At 29.8% G+C, this 19,298-nt stretch overlaps 1 protein-coding gene across 4 annotated transcripts; it reads left to right on the top strand.

Annotated features, from left to right (window-relative positions):
• Positions 1-1,225: 1,225 nt before the first annotated feature.
• On the top strand, positions 1,226-17,808 carry LOC136272654 (uncharacterized). Of its 4 annotated transcripts, none has more exons than XM_066074617.1 (16): positions 1,226-1,345; positions 4,309-4,373; positions 4,496-4,534; positions 4,665-4,736; positions 10,130-10,192; positions 10,337-10,393; positions 10,484-10,531; positions 11,274-11,420; positions 13,082-13,147; positions 13,262-13,510; positions 13,689-13,727; positions 13,828-13,914; positions 14,081-14,194; positions 14,594-14,791; positions 14,993-15,091; positions 15,218-17,808. In XM_066074617.1, the coding sequence occupies exons 3-16, from the start codon at positions 4,505-4,507 to the stop codon at positions 15,281-15,283; spliced, it is 1,335 nt and encodes a 444-aa protein (XP_065930689.1). In that variant the 5' UTR covers positions 1,226-1,345; positions 4,309-4,373; positions 4,496-4,504; the 3' UTR covers positions 15,284-17,808. The 4 variants fall into 4 exon arrangements, with proteins under 4 accessions (XP_065930689.1, XP_065930691.1, XP_065930692.1 ...); XM_066074618.1 differs by having other exon boundaries at positions 1,250-1,345; positions 4,331-4,373; XM_066074619.1 differs by lacking the exon at positions 10,484-10,531.
• Positions 17,809-19,298: the final 1,490 nt, after the last annotated feature.

The following is a 19,298-nucleotide window of genomic DNA, read 5'->3' as shown; positions in this document are numbered from 1 at the left end:
CTCATTGGTGTTTTCCCTTAAAGTGTCTACTGTCGTACCTTTGCTTGTAACATCTGCTAGATTATCATTTGAAGCTACATATTTTGACAGTTCACTACGTGGTTAGGTATTCTCCTATTAAAATAGATATACAAAAGAAATTGAGTCATATGAAATGCAAAAATACTAAATACATATTTTTAATAGTTTGATTATTTCTAAATTGCTTTAAATAAACGAAAAACCCGTAACTGTTTTAATTTCATATAAAAATATAAATAATAAATAACAGCAAGATAACTTTTGAATTTAAAAAGAGAAATAAATAAAATTTGCACTTTCATACATCAATTCTACCATTAAAATTATAGATCTAAAAGTTAGAATGTGTCTTTACTTTGCTGAAAAATATTGGGCGAGTTCGATCATTAACAAGAGTTCAACCATGGTAGTAATGGAAATTTATGGTGTGCATGTCTGTGTTCGAACGCACATTGGTCGATGTCTGGTTAAAAAAATGAGAAAGATGTTAATTGCTACTCATAATTTTACTGTTCATAAAAAAAGAAGGAAAATAACTTGTAAACACATTGAATCATGTGTGTGCGCTAAAATTTAACACATTGCATGTTGTACTGATTAAAATAAGCAAAACTTCAAAGCAAAGTTTCGCTTTCCGCCGCCGAACTACCTGACAAGAGACAGACCGGAGTTTCTCCGTCGGTTGAACCACGGTTCCATTTTAGTCGGACTAAAGTGAGTTCGATCTCATTTTAATCGAACTACGGCAACCGTAGTAAGTGATCGAACTCGCTCATTACCATTTGTTCATACGAAAAATATTAGAAATGATATGCTTTACTTTAATTTAAATAAAGTTATCATTACATCATGTTCTAAGAAACAACTCTCATTGCCTTATTAATAAATGGCAAACGGTGTAAAACTAGATAATATAATAATTGAAATTTGTCAGTAAGAATTAATTTTTGCAATTACATTTTTTGTAAAAAAGAATGTCCTTCCAGCATATGTTTCAATCATTTTGTAGATTTTCGTTCTCTGCAATATTTTTTAATTGACAGCCCATTGTAAAATATTTTGGCAGAGGTTTAATCCCTTATTGAGTTTGCTTCCTGTTTAATTCTTATGTTTACGTTCCACACTGCGCATTTTTTCACAACCATATAGTGTGGCTGTTGCCAAGGTCCATTACGTCATGTTATTCATTTTGGTCTAAGCTATGCATACAATTTAAACAGAAAGAATTTGCACAAATACAAACCGAAAGTAGTGTTTTAAAAAAGAGGAGAATAAAAGTTTGATTTACCATTACCAGAAGATATCGGTGCGATCTACAATATAGGTAGAGTATACTGAATCTTTCTCATTTCTTCTCGTTATTTTTGCTTAGTTAGGTGTTGATTAATTCATAGATATATTTGTTATAATGATATTTTTTGCACCATGTCACCGATTTGAAAATTTAAAAAAAATATCAGCCATATTTGTATCATAACAACGTTGTCTTGTATTTCTCAAGCGGCACAATATAGTAAATGGCTTTCATCCGGTAAATTCTCTAGTAACTAAATACATTGTATAAACAGCAATAAACAGCGAATAAAGAGAATAATATTTGTATCATTTCTTTTGTTAGAGCAGGTAAAAGGAACGTAAAAAGTTTATTTCTATGAAATTGGTATTTGTATTAGTAAATTGGTATATATTTATTAAAACATGAATCAAAATATTCGAAATTTGAATGTTGCTAGTTCTAAATACCTGAACACTTAACCATTTTCTATTATTCAAGCTTATCTTTATAAAGATAAAAGCAATATATTACGGCATACACTTTATCATCCGTTGTGTATACAAGTGCATATTTCAGAAATTGTTATTTTCTACCGAGAGTTAACATAAACAATACAATATTTGTATGTGCTAACAGCTTCCTTAAGGTTCTGAATAATGGTAGCGATGTATCAAAATATTTTAAATGCGAATAAACGCCATAAGATTAAAAATGTTTAGACTAAAAGAAAAATTAACATATATCATTACGACTGTATGATAGTTAATTATCATAAGCTAGTTTCTAATAACTAAGATGTGTTCCATATGAATTAAAAAATTAATGTAACATTTTAGTTTAATTAACCTTTAATTGTTAACTACTAACCTTTAGTTTTTTTATCATTTGAAAAATATGAAGACAATTCAAAAATCTGTTTAAAACCTTTAAGTCAAATTTTGTTTACTTTTTTTTACAGCTAAATTTAATTGTGATAAATATAAATAAACACAATTATAACAGTTTCAATGGTAATATGTTAGTTTAAAATTAATTATAATACTCTATTATTAGCGTTGTCTGATTTCAAATTATATTTCTTTACCTTAATAAGTTGTAAAGATGCGGGGTTGTGAGAAACAGTAAAATATCCCAAAAAAATCTCACAATGCTGTCTTCTATAAGTTTAAAGAGGCATGCTCACGATTTTGGTCAATTCTATTTTTCTGTTTTCATTCTTTACAATGCTTTAGGAAAGCATTTCTAATGATCAAATAGAATTTGAGAGTCATTCGTAAAGTTATAAGCAAGACACAGGGCTCAGAATTCTTTGTCATGTAAACAAGGCTCGTGCCCTGTTTTTGTTTACATAGGTTCAATATACCAGTAGAAAATCTTTTTCAAGCTGATTTGTCTATCTTCTTTTTAATTTTACGCATAAATAAACAGTTTCTTACGTTTAACACATTCATTTTAGGTCTAAAATTTGAATTTTCACTTCATCATTCAAAATGTAAACAAAAGCTTTGTTAACATAGCAAAGAACTGCAAGCTCTGTAACTTGCTTATCACTCAACAATTGACACTCAAAATTTAGTTGCCTTTTGAAAATGCCTTTCTAAAATTGTAAACATTAAAATCGGGAAAATAACTTTTGACCAAAATCATGACCATAGCCCTTTAAAAGTTTAAATTTATTCTACTATGAGCAGGAGGCTTTAATAATCACCAACGCACCCAAAAACATTAAAACGACATAGGGTTTGATGGCGTACGAGTGTCAATAAAAAAAATACAAAGACTTTTGCCATAGCTGTTTAACTTAGTGTCATATTATTACAAAACCTGGTAGACATAATAAGCAAATATTTTCAAATGATTTGAAATCAAAAAAAGTTAATATTCTTTTTTATATTTAAGAATTATTTAGAATCTTTAGTTTGCAAAAATGAGGTCACGGCGCGGTCAAAATTTGTGTTATGTAAACAACAAACCAAAGGAAGTCGAAAATAATATCTCTATAAATTAGGCTTAAACCCAAATTAAATTGAAGCCCCAATGTAAGTATTGCAAATGATATTTTATGCATAACGTAATGACGGGATACACTGTATTGCTGAACAGAAATCAGTTACTTAAGATAAATTGTCTATTTTAGGATTGTTTAAACAATATTTTATTTCAAAATGAAATAGGCATACATGGCATATTTTTGTCCTCTCTTTGGAATTGACTAAAACGTTGACATCGCCGGACGTCATGGTGCATTGAGAAGTACAAACAGTATAGATATAACTAAAATAAACGATACAAACTAGGATAACGCTCAATGGTGCAAATAATAATTCAAAAATTGTGTGTACATTTGTGTTTAACTGTAATGCATTTTGTGGCTCTGGTGGTAATTGTACTTTGGACACCAAACAGCCCGAAACAGAATAGTATATCTGTACATAATTGATCAAACGAATAAGTAACGTTATCTGACGTTCAGAATTTTCTTACTGTAAACTAAGAAACACATGATAAAAATGAAAACATTAAAAAACTAATTTACTATTGTCGAACAAATGTGAGCAAAGAAGATATTATTTGGTAAAGTTAAATTTCAAATTGTAGGGCGAAAGACACAAGAAACTAAGTGTGATATAGATATCGACCGTGCGTCATCTTGACGTCATGCTTTACCGTGCTCCTTGATGACAAAATATGTTGTTTTGAAAATCGAGTAACACAATACCGCCCATTTATGTGATTGAAATTTTACATATCAATAAAATAAGTGTCAGTGGATAAGTTAATCGGTTAGTTACGACGTCTGTGAAAAAAAAAAATGATACACAACCAAAGAACCAATTTGTCTTCGTATATTTTCATTGACCCCAGGATAAGTAGCATCTTTTAAAAAAAAAAATATTTATTTTCTTTTTTATCGTGCTTGTTAGTTTTATTTCTTTTTTTTTCATACCGATTGCAAATTATGGCATATAAATAAGTTAAATGCAACTTAAAAAATGATATTTTTATTTTAGCATCTTGTCGTAACCAACAAAGCACGAATGAACGCAACACTGAGCCCGCATATGTTGAAAGAAAGGTAATACATGTACATTCTATTCATTATTAGAACATTTCAGTACCTCTATAAAATACTTGCTAATAAGTTATGTACTGAATGTTGTATTGTATAATCCTGTGCGAGATTTTTTTTTATTATAGGACGATTTGATGTTAGATAATGATAACAAAGAGAAAGAGGTAACACAAATTTTAAACTTAAAATTTAACCCGATTTTGACAAATTCCTATTAAATATCAATGCACGCTAATTGTAAGTTTAAATTCTTGTTATACATGTGTTTATTGTTTCTGAGTATTTTTGTTCTAGAAGGGTATATTAACCAACAAGGCATCAAGGAATACATCACTGGACATGGAAAATAACGTTAAAAAAAGAAAAGTAAAACATTTCTTTTGAATTATCGTGTATCTTTAAGTATTACTACTTAATTACCAAAAAATCTACTTAAAATGAAATTCCTTATTTTGCCCCAAAGTGAATTTTTGTAGATTCAATGTATTTATTTGTCTTTCCAATTTTACGTTCATCTTTTTAATATGTGCTCACATGCAAAATCAATTTGTTTGGAGGCGGCTTTAGGGAAATCTTTATTATACCGGAAACTATTTCATGAAAGAAATTACATCCTTATTAGCTCACCTGAGCCAAATGCTAACCTCAGAGCTTTTTGATCAACATTTGTCCTATTACCGTTTTTCATCGTCATTGTAATTGTGTCCCCTTTTTCCACATTCTTATCTTCTTTAAGAACCAATGCGTCATAGTAACAAAACTAATAGTAATAAAGCATTCTTAGGGAAAAGGGCTTCAAAGTTTGTCCAAATAAATGGTCATGTCTCCTTTAAAGGTGAAATGAAAGTGAAGGTGATAAGATTAAAAAACGTTTGAGATGTTTGAAGTTTTCTTCCCCAGATCTACTAGGTCATTTTCATTTTCTTGAATAATCATCTTTGATGCAAATAAAATTAGAAAGTTAATGACTAAATTTGACCTTGAGAAAGGAACCCTTTCGAATAATATAAAGACTGCATTACAACCATCTCTAATTTAGACAGTATTGTAAAAATGCAAACAAAAGCTATTCAAGGTAGCAACAGCAAGACAAGATGTAAAAAAGAAATGGTACTTGTCCCTTTCCGGTAAATTTAGGGAACTAGAGTCCTTCCGTCTGTCAGTCATTATGTCCAAACTTGGTTTCCCAGCCTTTTTAGCTCACCTGAGCCAAAATCTTTGAGGTTTATTGATCACCTGTGGTCCAAAAACTGTTTGTCCGTCTGTGCATCCTTCTATCCGTACGTCCGTCAATTTCAACTTGTTCTCAAAAACCACTTGGCTAATTTCAACCAAACCAAGCTAAAAGAAATCTGACAAGGATTAAACAAAAGAGGCAAAGCTCTCTTTCAAGGGGAGGTAATTGGAAATTGTTAATTTTTTTTTCAAATCTTCTCAAAAATTTTTATCTAAAAAGCTTAACGACGCCATTGACTTATAATGAAAAGAAATCCACCGATGTTAACGAAAATCCATCTACTTTGTTTTATAGCCCTTTGATTATAAAGTAAATTTTCACATTAAAAAAGTAAGTATGTGACCTACTTTTTGAGTAAATGTCCATTGAATATTTTTATGAAAAATACGAAATATTCGTTAAAATACTACGGTATGTCTTAATTGTGATAATATTACAAATGGTTAAACTAAAATTAAAAAATTAAAAACAGTTTATGGGTTGCAGCGACACTAAATTAATATATAGCAATTAGTGTTAACATAAACCTGAATGTTGACAATGCTAAAACATGTATAGTTTTGAACTATTTATACTGTCCTTATTCAATATTCAATATTTTGCTTTGTGTGCCATACGATAATCTTAATAAATGAGATAAACCAACAGAAAATATGCAACATTATTGACTATCAAATGAAAGTTCAACTTTAAATAATAAAAGACAGTAAAACTCGTTTAGTACGAATACGGATATAGCAAAATATCGGATATAGCGAAGTTTTTTAGAGTCCCCGGCAAAATTCTTAAATAATCTTTGCAAAATTTTACGGTTACAACGAATTCGGATATAACGGATATAAGGAACTCATTTTGAGTCCCGTAAGAGGTGAATAATAACGAAATTTAACACTTCTATAGCGAATTTCTTTACAGTAAAAAAAATATCAACTACCATTTAACACAATAGTTTGGATAAATTTATTTTCACATGATTTGTTTTTGATTTACAATTCAGTCATTAAAAGTATCAAAGTATGTATTTTTGATTCTAAGCCTCATTTAGCAAAAAGTGCAGTCTGGTGAATAAAATGTTGTATATAATGAATTCGCTATAGCTATTATTACGAGTTCGTTATACGGATATAACGAATTAAGGATATAACGAAGTAAATCCACTGTTCCCTATGACTTCGCTATAACCAATTTTTACTCTACTGCCAAAAATATTTTTTTAAAAATGCTGAGAAAAAACAATATAGTCCAAATTTCCTGTTTTGCTATTAGTCCATTTTTTTTTCGTTAGTTTCAAATAATTTTTTTTAAATATTCAATGTTTTGTCAAAACTAATTTATTTTATAAATATTTTTTGTGTTTAGAACAAATTTTGCTCATGACATTGAACGTTATTACAATCTATTTTTGACATTTTAAACCTGTAGAACATGTGGATGGAATAGAAATAAAAGTTAAATTAAATTTAAATATTTTTTTAAACAATAAGATGGTCGTGATACGTAATGCTTGAAGAAGCTAGTCCGGTACTGTAGTACATGTGAAAATTATCATGTGTATGAACCACAGGGGCCAAGCCCGTTAATTTAAACATTAATTTCAATGTAACCATAAATAAAGAAAGGGGTCGAACACTGACCCAAATAAAATCTTCCAGCTCGCTTCAAAAGCCTAATAAATCAATTAATTTTCATAACATTTGCAATATACATGTAGTTTTCAGGAAAGTGATGTCTAAGAAAAACTCATGCCGAATTTCAAGTTGATGTGTCTTAAAATAGCGGAGATATACGTCATTATTCTCTCCAAGTCGCGAGTTTATATTTTCTCGGACATTTCCCGGTCCAGGGCTCACGATGGGTTTTAGCATATGACAACAACAGTATCTAGAAAAGTGGAGAAACATTCGCATTAACATTTTAAAAATTTTTGTCCGGAAACCAGGAACGTTGACAAAGCCCTTAATGTTACTAATTTAATATTTGGTGAAATACCTCTAAATTAGGGTGACAAAGTTGTAAACTTTATAATTTTGTATACAAAACAGTATATTTTTAACTGTTTGAAACAAAATAATATCCCTCACTTAAAAGGACTAATACAGCATACGCCCGTTTCCCGCCTACCGATTACATCCAAATGTTTCGGAATTTCTGTCAGATATTCAAAAACTAAGTTTTCTACTAAAAAGTATAATCAAATCCTTATCATTTATTATCAAAATAAAATTTGTTCTCAAATTATTTATTTTTAAACAGAAGTTTTGCTAACGCAGGGTCTTAAACAATTTCATTGAAATCGGTCTGTATGAGTGAGGAAATATTATTTAGCGGCCATTATGTGCATAAAAACTTAATAATTTCATTTTTAAGGATATATATTTAAGTAAAATTTCATTTTAATTCATATTTGTTAATTATTTTTCGAAAATTAACAAAGCAAAATTCTTTTTGGGAATGTATTTTGGCTTGAAGACATATGTCCTCCCCCCCCCCCCCCCCCCCCGTTACAACAAACCTTTTGGTAAAAATATGCTAAATAACCGTTTTCCATTATTTTCTATTCTGAAATGAGCTATTTTAACCTAAAATACAAAGTTATCTCTCTTTGTTTGACCAAATCATTTATATTGAAATTAATGAAAATATACATAAATGTTTACATTATTATAAAAAAAATATAACTTTAATTATACAACTTTCAAAAAATGACTTTTAGTAAGGCTGCGAGAGAATGCAGTCCTTTGAGAACCTATGGCCAAACTGGAAAAAATATGTTTGAACTGTAATTTTCCTGTAAACAAAAAGAATGTGTTTCTGATATTAAAGTGTGCAAGTGTATAAAAGGGTATGTGAGTGCCAATTAAAATGTACTGTTTCTTTGATTCCTTGTAATAATTCTGAAATGACAATAGAGTTTTAATTGTTCAACCTTGACAATTTTTCAACAAGTTGGGTTTTTTTAACAACAACATTTTCAGGCAATATTAAATAAGGGGGAACATTTCATCAAGATAAATAAAATTACATTGGATTAAAATTTTGAAAAATATTTATGTATGGACAATTGTTTGTCTTCCCGAAAAGTACCCAGCAACAGAATGTTATAACAAACTATGCAAACCTACTTACATATATCTGGATTCTACTTTGTTCACAATTTGACTTTTGGAACAGTACTACGACCCCAATGAGATATTCACGATTACAAAATAAACTGTAACATAGTTTAGAATTTGTATTGTTAAAAAAAATTGCCTCCAAACTTATGTGTCTCAAAGGAAGTTAAAAAATTCAATATAAACATGTTTTTATAAAAATCGTTCTTATAAAAACTGTAATGCTGTAATTTTTTATAATTTGAAATAGTTTTATTCTAAAACATTCTGATTCTTAATTGTTGCTAAGCTCCAACATTAAATTAATGCAACATACAGTTTACATTAAAACGCTGCTTTGATTAAAGTTTGCTATGTTTATTAAAGTTTTTTAACCAATGTTTCTCAGGTCAGTGATGTAAATTATTGGCGTTTTGCTGATATATCGGATCCTCAGTCAAAATGATATAACTTTGATGATACTTTTTCGTGACGTTACAATGATCATAACACGCGCTTGTCGATCGAATAATTGTAAACATAAAATCTCGGCAATTTTAACAGTTCTGCACGATTTGTCTATTTCAAACGTAAATATAAGTAATAAACAGCAATGTTAAAAAGTTCACCGGGATATGAAGTTGGTTGGTACATGTTCGTGATCAAATCTACTGATAAGCCCTTCGGGCTTCACAGGCTTTGATCACGTGACCAACCAACTTCATATCCCAGTGAACCTTTTAAATTCCTGTTTATTTCTTAATTGAATTTATATTTCAGAAAATGAAGAATATTTTGAAACCATCGAACGAAAAAGAGATACATACTGTACCGATCAGACCCAACCTTACACCAGAGTAAACCCCAACTAAACCCCGATTTACTTTCTGGGTTTACTTTGGGTTTTCTCCAGGTTTACTTTTTGAAAATTTGAGTCCACTCTGGGTTTACTTGAGGTTTACTAAGGGTTAACTTTGGGTTTATTTGGGAATTGCTTTTGGGGTTAACTGTACCCACTGAAGTGTAAAGCAGACCTGTATTTTATCTTACCATCCTACTGCCTGTAATTCCTGCCACTTGTATATTCCGAATACACAGCAATCGTCTGCTTTCAGGTTTATACTTCTGATCGGGTATTCTCTCTGTGTCCACTCTGGGGTTTACTTTGGGTTTACTCTTGGTCCACTCTAGTAAAACCGAAGTAAACCCAGACTAAACCTAGAAAGTAAACCAAGGGTTTAGTTGGGGTTTACTAATATATATATATATATATATATATATATATATATATATATATATATATATATATATATATATAAACAAACTTCTTCTTTTTCCTTAGTTCAAACTTCTATATAATAATACATTTCTATATGTAAAATACTTTGTTTTTTTCTTGCATATGTATATAAAATGATCATTTTTTGAAGGTCATTTGCTACGACACCGCTAATCTAAACCACGATGTTATACAACTTGATATAAAACCAAAAGCAAGTATCGTACCTGTTAAATACTTTACAACAATAATAAGCAACCCATAAACGTTTCGAACATAGATTGAAGTTTGTTGTTTGGACATCTGATTACATGTGTGCAGTATTTGTGAAAATTACACTCAACATTCTACATTGTAGCCTCGACCTCTTCCAGACATACCTAGTACTAAACAAAGAGCGAGTCCATTACTCCAGGTGAATGTTTATTTTTCCCCAGAAAAGTTTGGATAGGAATATGATATATATTTGGTTTCATTAAGTCAAAATGTACATACGATATTCTAGATACACCTTCCAGAAGAAAGAAGAAATGAACCACTATACTTTCCAAAGGTATATATTTCTTATCCTTTTTGTTTGGGATCAAGATCTAGTAAATGAAAGATGTGCTCAGGTTTATAAAATTTAGACAATAAATTCATTTAAAGATGCCTCATAACTCAGTAAACACGATAAAGAATTGTTTTTATATATATAACTGTAAACTTCTAATTTAATATTAAGGAAAATGTAACAAATTTCAGAGTTTTGTCAATTTTACAATAATAAAATATATCTAGAATGCCCACACAGTCATTCAAAAACGGCAGAAAACAAGATTTTTACCTCCTCTTTAAAATCTTACCAAATATAGGTATCGGGATTATTTTTCTATGATTTGATTTTGAATGTCAATAAACCTTTCCATTTTCTACATAGCTCCAACAAATCTGTTAAGTATGGAAAAAAGGTTTATCAAATCACTTGTGACGTCATAATGGTTCTAATTCCAAAAATACACTTTGGAACAATTTTCTAGATCTTGATTTTAAAGGTACACAACACATAGTATGCAGTGTTAATTGAGTTGAATCACTAATATGAATATATTGTAGAATATTTATCTCTTTTGACATAAAACATTAACGATCAGTAAGAAAGTGGGAAAGTCGTACATAATTAAATATAAATCCATTAATAATACTTTTTACTATGCTCTCTAAGTATTGTTTTAAAAACTCGCTTTAAAGTCTAGTTTTAACACTTTATAACTTGTCTTTAAGTCAGTTTAATCTTTAGTGAAATGACATTGAAGGGAAAGACACCAGTTAAAGTTATTTATACTAAAGACCAAGGCACAATGACGAAAAAGACTTATACTAAAAAGCAAGCCACACAGACAAAAGTGACTTATACTAAAGAGATAGCCACACAGACGATAAAGGCGCTCCATACGGAAAAGGTAATCGAGATTCAATTATAGACTTACCTTTTAATAAATATATATTTAACTATGAAGACGGAAAAGGTGATCCATACAAAAAATGTAAAGGAGATTCAATTATAGACTTACCTTTTAATAAATATATATTTAACCATGAAGAGTGCGTATAACTGTGACAAAACTAAAATCAAGAATATTCTCTGTGTAAAAAACAGATACGTATTATAGTATATGTATATAGACATGTAATTTATGAAATTGTTTTCGTATGGCACTTTCATAAATTGATTGGTGAACAAGCCAAACTGAAATATATGTGTAAATCGTCAGAAATTATGTACACCATCAAACAATTTCTATCAAAATATTGAAACGTCAAAATGCAAGTTGTATGCGATTTTTATAAAAAAAATTTACTTATACCTGTGAAAGAAAAGCAATTGAAATCGACGAAAGGGAAAATTTCAAAGATAACTTAATTCACACATTATCATTTTTCCATCGTAAAAATTCACAGGAATGAAAACAGATTTTCTACGGAGATTTATAATGGGAAATGTTGACAATTTTTCCCCATTCGCAAGTCACTCGGAATACCTTTCACAATTTTTCATCATCCGGGCTTAATTATGGCTGATGCAATGCAAAATTCCCATAGACTTTCTTTTTTCAGCCGTGTTTTGAAACCTGACAAGCTAGAGGGGGCGTTTTAAAAGGAACATTTTGGGATTGTTTCATACTATTGAACGAACATTGTCTGAATCTAGAGGAAATTAAAAAAAATATCGAATAATTTATGAAAGTATACGACAAAAATATCATGGGACAGACTACAAATAAATATCTAAAGTTAAATTTTTCTACTTGGATCCGCAAACAATGATCGTTATATTGGCATCATAAAAAATAAATACGCTATCGATATCCACTTAGGCGTCCGGTCTTAGAATAAAAGATGCCTCACACACGGCAAAAGTATGGAGCACGTCACTTTGACCAAGAAAGGTGTAGAACAAAAAAAAGTAACAAAATTAATCTAAAGTAATCGTAAGAACAAAGATAAGTTAAAAACACAGTAATTTCACATTATACTTGCAAAATCCTTCAAGAGCAAGTGTGCAAGAGAAAAGTAGAGGGAGAAGAAATCTTAGCTGCTGTTAATAATGGCGAAAGATTAAACAAGATGAAAAAGTACTGAATTTTGATCGGTTAAAAATTAGGCTACATTACAGGAATATTTCATAATTTTAATGTAGTTCTTTAATAATATTAGTGTCATCAAATTTTGTACATAAAACAATGTATTTAACCATTTACTATTTATTTAGATACTAAAATTTTACAAATGCTGGCATTTGACAGCCCGTTTTTACATGTGAAGCTACGAAAACCAAATTGTGTGACTATGTCATTTATTGTAATATACACAAATAAAACCAAAATTATGTTTTATTTGTTGCTAAAATGATATAAAAATATACTCTTCCAAACCCAGATATAAAAAGCCAAGCCGGAGAAGTATACTACCAAAGATGGTATTTTCATTTCAAAAATCAATTAAATTCATTAAGATTCCCAATATTCATTTTACAGTAAATGTCTTCTACATCATTCAAGGATATTTAATTGTTTACCAAATTTTTCCTAAGATAAAAATACCAATATTTTTCTATTTACAGCAGCACAAAAGCTTAGAAGGAAAGAAAACACCTTTTATAGTTTTGTGTGCAAGAGGAATAATTATGGTATAATTATATTATTGTTCATGATTTTCTGTTCGTAAAAAATGTTTAAAAGTTTTTTTTTATTAGTAATTGTTTTTAATCTTCATGATGTAAATTATTTCAGCATTTTTATAGGTCGCAGCTATTGTGTTAATTTCAACAAGCGAGGAAATTTCAGAAGCCAAGCCATGTGATCTAGAGAAGGCTCTCAAATCAATCAGTGTGGACTATAATTTTCCATGTAAATACCACGCAATTAAGGAAAAGACTACAAATCTGCGTATTTGGGGAATATTTCTGTGGATTTTGAACTTTATTTATTTTATTTTGATCTTAATTTACCTGTTGCTTCATCAACTACGCAAACTGCTACACCCCAAATCTGTAAGTAAATGATTTTTTGAATAATGTTTTGCATTTTCAATGCTAGATTACTTCTAAAGAGTTATTCAAGTTTTAATTAATAATCTCAATTCCAACATATTTCAATTATTTGTATAAATACATAATATTTGGCGATTAATGTAGATGTGTTCAAAGATTGCTGATATTATTTTTCAAGTTGATGCCTAAAAAATTCAAAAGAGCATTGTTTTTTCTTGTGAGTACTACCTTTCTAATTATTTAAGGCACCAATTCTCACTTTTTCAAGTATTTATATAAATACATTATTTTGTGTCTTAATGTATATTTGTTCTCAGCTTGTTTGCAATGCAATCATTTTTTCGATCGCAATGGTAGTTTGCTACAACGATGTTCGGAAAACCAAAGCAGAAAAATCAGACATAGTTCGTACCATTCGTTCTTTATTTTTTTGTTTCAACTTTTTTGAAGTCTAATTAATTACGATTTATTATGCTTATTGAGCTCAAATGCAACAAAATTTTGCTTGATTGGGATCAACAACACTTGCCAAGAGTCGTTTTACTTTAATTTTAATTTTTCTCCGTTTAGAACTTTGTTCAATTAAAGGCAACAATGTTCAATTCGCTGGAGAAAAATTTCACCTCAGACAACATCAGCAGTAACGATGCAGTATCAAATAGCTGGAACAAGTTCTTCATTGAGGTAAGATTGCAATAAGTTTTAAAGCACAAACGTTCAAAATTGAGGGGTATACTGTGGAATCATTAAAATTCGTGTTGGCTCGATTTTCGTGGTATTCGTGGGTAGCCCTCCCCCACGAATTTAAATTCTCAACGAAAACAAATTTATAAAGAGTTATCTTTGTTACTGAAACAGCAACCGATGCATCTACGAAATTACATCCCCGCGAATGAACAAAATAGTCACAGTCTACGAATATTGGCCCCCACGAATTCAAATGATTCTACAGAATATCATTCATAAGATATCAAACAATAAATCATACAAATAAAATTGGATTTTTATCTACTACCAATTTTTATTTTAATTATTTGGCTGATAACAATAGATTTTACAATATTTATGTTGTTTAAATTTCAGTATGAGTGTTGTGCTATAAACCAAGTTCAAGGAACGACCAACGACTTTGACAGCACTCCATGGTGTACAACATCCGGTTCCTGTCAGGCAACGGCCTCCCAGATTCCAAAGACTTGCTGCAATTATGTGACGGAGGACGATTATGGAAGTGCACCGTCCAACTGTCATTCCTCTGTCAACTCTGGAACCTATAAATCTGTGAATATTTATTCTGCATTTTTTTGTTCTATCAATGTGAAATGATCAGTCAAAGCATTTATCTTTACTATGATATGTTGATGTAAAACGAACTGCATACATGTAGTTGTAGGTAATGAAGAACTAAACGTTTTGATTTTCTTTAATATTATAAGTAATATTATTTTTTATTTCATATCTAACTGTTTTAAAAATTACCAGAACTGCATGAACGCTATCAAGCGTTTAAGTGTTACAAACATCGAGGAATACAAAATCAGCCTGCTACAAGTTTCTCTACTCATCATAGGGACTTTAGAGGTAAGTTTGTTCCAAATGTAAGTTATAGTTCTGATATTTAATGACAAATAGTAGGACAATGTTTATTCATAAGATTAATATGTACCAATTAAAAACATTATTTTGGAAAACCTTGTCGTTTCACAGATAGCTGAATCAATCCTTGTGCTGGTTTTGACAACTGAGTTTGCTATATTTTTCAAATTTAAATAATGCCTGAAGATCTAGAGAATAGAAATAACAACGATATCAATGGAACTACAAAAAGAGTATCTGTAGGAAAAGAGAGAGAATGAAATTCAAAACCATGTAAATAGAGAAACATTTCACTATTACATTCATCATAATGTTTGGTGCATGGGAAGTACGTTACTTAAGTTTCAATATATCGTTAGATATCTTTTATCACATAATGATTTATTAGCCGCTAGCTGTTTACTTAATAAACTTAAATAGGTTTTTCCACCTTTTTGGTGTAAAACCTTTTGTATTTCTTTCTTATTTCTAGAGATATTGAAACAATTTGTTCTTATTGTTCTTAACAAGTTATGGTACCGAATGAACCCTTGCTTGATAACTCCACGAACTTACAAAGTATTGCCCTTCTGTACGAAAAGCTCGTTATCGCTACTCCTCTGAAACCATAATAGAAAGAAACTTGGAGTTGTTACCAACGTCTTCAGTACACTAAGAGAATTCTTAAATCTATTCATACCAAAAGGATCTGAGGCTCCTTCTTTTAGTTATTGTCCCTGAAAGTATTTACATTTCCATAAAATCCCTTCCAACTTTTTTATTATCTATCATAGAGACGTCGGACCAATTAATTAGTGAGTTTTTAGATCTCTTTTGTTAAGCATGGTATAGAAAAACCTTTTTCTTGGATGCAGTAGGACTTCTTGAGACATTTCAAAATATAACCATTCAGCCCCTATCTTGAAACAATTATAGATTTATTTGCCCTATTGTACAAAATGCTTGTTATCGCTACGTCTCATGAACTGTTAGAGGTAGAGACTTGGAACTCTTACTAATGTCTTCAATACACTAAGAGAGTTCTTCAATTTATCATATATCTTGGAAGGAAAAGGAAGATACGTTTAAATTTTGCTTAATGTGAATAAATATTTCAGAATTTGACATCACATTTATCCATTTGTATACCATACTGTTAATACATTTTAATACATTTTAGAACTTCATTATCACAGAATATGTGCTTAAATTTTTCGAATTTATCTTCAAAGCAATTTTTTTTTATTTACTGATTTTATTTTAAAGTTCAATTTAAAAAAAAAGTACGGTAGCGTTACAGATCACCTTAATACTGTATAATATGTATGTAGTAGTTTGTAGTAGTACATTGTGACAATTGATATTATTTGCTTGGTTTTTGAGGTACATATAAATGTCCAGTTTCAGTTAAATAAGCAAAGGTACCCATTTTAGCTTTAAAAGAGTCTTTGTTTTATTTTATTTGTCCCCAATACTCTTTCATTTCAAGAAAACATTAACATTGTAATTGATTTTGTATTAAAATGACTGCCGTCATGAGAAAAGGGCCCTTATCTTTTGGCGTCACAATGCTCAGAAAACGACGTCAAAGTAGCGACATTGTAAACGCAGTTTTTTTCTGTTTCTATTTTTTTCTGCGTCTGAGTTTTGTTTTTTGAATAACTAGAGTCCGGCCTTGTTTTAATACCGCATTCAATATTTTTACATTCGAATATTACATGTTGATTTAAAAAATAAACATTAGATAAATGAAATATACACATGTAACGTCAACATCTACACATTTCGAATGCGTAATATTATGCACAAGTTGATGGTGAGACAACATCTTGTTTATCATTTCTGCTATTATGGGTTTACTGTAAAACAATTTTACTCCTATGTATTGATGTTTTACTCCATTCAAGGAACTATTTAAAAAGATGTATGTAGTGGCTATATCTGTTCCGTATATAAAAATATTTTTTTTTATATTTGAAACATATTGATTCGATCTTTATTGGACAAAAGCGCATCCTGGCTAAAACACTTTTATTCCATTGAGTAATAAAAGATACATTATACATGTATGTTTTGAATAAAATGCTTATGATATAAGTGCATTATCGCAATCGCAGTTTTTTTTAAAAAATAAAATTTGTGTTACTTAAAGACATGTCAGACTGATGACACTTTCAGTTTTTTACAATGTGATTTGAATCATTGCAACGGATCTAGAGTATATGAGACAATTTCTAGGGAATCACATATGCCATTGACTGTAATACTTTGTAAATGACATTGACACTCTTATTTTTTTGATAGAATACTTATTATTTATTGAAAACCAGTGTTTTTAGATCGTTGAGGTTTTGTTTAATCCTCTATTTTACGTGAAATCAAAACCTATATATACCAATGAAACACAGTGTACATTGTATGGTATTGTTGTTATTTATCATTCTTGTAAAAAAATTCAGTTGTTTTTTTTTTGGCGATAAATGCTTTGACTGACTGTAACCGTTTAAACAATAAGTGCTTGATGTTTATTTGAAAAGAAATGTAATCTTCGGAAACTATCAAAAACAGAGTTTTAATTATTATATTGGAGATGGGCTAATAATTATTCATTACTGTACCTGGAATTGTGTATTTACATCTTTTGTATTGCGTAAAATATTTTCATGTTCATTAATGGAAAGTCTTATCATACAACCATTTGCATAAAGATATGTTTATTTTTATTTTTTTTAATGTTGTTCTGTATGTGTTTTTATAATGAGATCTAATCTTTGTGCTTTGTGCCACTAAACATCAACTATTCGTTAACACGAGGTTATATTCTTCTACAAAACAACTCAAAAAATCTAAAAAGAAATATTATACTTTGTTGAATCCTTGTGTTTAAAATATTCATTTCATCTGTTGGCACAAGAGGTCCACATTTATCTACAGTGGTAAAAAATGTGACAAATAACTTTATAGCAGCAATGCAGCCATTTTATAATTTGATATTTCTACCGCAAACCATTTACTTTTGAACATGCCTTCTTTGAGTCATTGCTTCGAAGTAAATGCATCGATTTTCATTGTATTCTAGCTGTTTTAGTATCATGTTATACAAGTAAATGTGGTTGCTATTGGGAGTTGATAATTAATGATATTTCAGGTAGAGATAACCGAGGACTTGATTTCTGAGGACAGGAAATATTGAATATAATCGAGAGTTATCTCTCTTTTGCATATGTTTGCACATGTAGTCACGCTGTCTTTCTCTATGTCAATTATGGATCAGGATGGAAAAGAAACGTACAAGAAACCAATACATCGCAATTTTTGGCATTTAATATAAAACATTGACTATCAAACAAATACATAGCGAAAACTAGACAAAGCTACTAAAGCCAACAAAGATATTAGTAAAAAAAATTATCTGAGCACAAGTAAATTTAAAGTAGCTGTAAATGTAGATTTTGTTTTAATATATATAAATTGTCCTGACAGTTGTAAATGCACTACTAGTTTTGTGATTTGTTCTGTGTGTTTTGATTTTACTAAACGCGTATTTCCTATGGTTAAGATTCATTTCAGTAATTTTTCCTATGTGTTTATATGGAAATTTCGAGCTGAAATATTAATGTCATTTGAATTTTCAATAGCCCGTAAATGATATAAATTTGACGAGAGGACTTTTGACCGAAAGATCGTTTTGATGTTAAAAAATAACAAGCCTTCAAAATCCCACGTGTACCGTAAACTAAGACAATTTGGTTTTTTCTTCGAAGTTGCCCTAAAAATTAAACGTAATTATTTCCTCTTATTTAATGATAAGACTATTGATACTTGAGGAACTGAACAAATCAAAACCAGTTTAGAGCTCGAGATGCAACAAGAACGGAGAATTAAAATTAAAAGAAATAAACCTTTATATGAACAAAACCATCTAGTATAAATGATAATTTCAAATCTGATATTTATGTACTGAGTACTAGGAAAACATGCAATTTGATACAATCCATAACCCACATATTTCTTTCACGAAAGATCTTACAAACTGTTTACGATATAAACAAGTGGCATATAATTACCCTTTAAAACAAATTTGATCCAATTTTCAACAATAACTTTTTTTTTCATTTTTTACCATTTATTAATACCTTACAAACAAGAATATAATAACATGTTTCTGATAATAACATATCAGTACTACCACACAACATTACAAATGGTGAAA

Source organism: Magallana gigas, chromosome 2 (assembly GCF_963853765.1).
Source record: "Magallana gigas chromosome 2, xbMagGiga1.1, whole genome shotgun sequence".
Classification (NCBI taxonomy): Eukaryota; Metazoa; Mollusca; class Bivalvia; order Ostreida; family Ostreidae; genus Magallana; species Magallana gigas.
This window is presented reverse-complemented; position numbering and strand designations above follow the sequence as displayed.

Excerpts from the sequence above, each read along its gene's own strand:
- LOC136272654 (XM_066074617.1), top strand. The coding sequence starts at position 4,505 with ATGTTAGATAATGATAACAAAGAGAAAGAG. Across the intron at positions 4,737-10,129 it reads ATAACGTTAAAAAAAGAAAA|GTCATTTGCTACGACACCGC; the intron begins GTAAAACATTTC and ends CATTTTTTGAAG. Across the intron at positions 13,915-14,080 it reads AAGCAGAAAAATCAGACATA|AACTTTGTTCAATTAAAGGC; the intron begins GTTCGTACCATT and ends TTCTCCGTTTAG.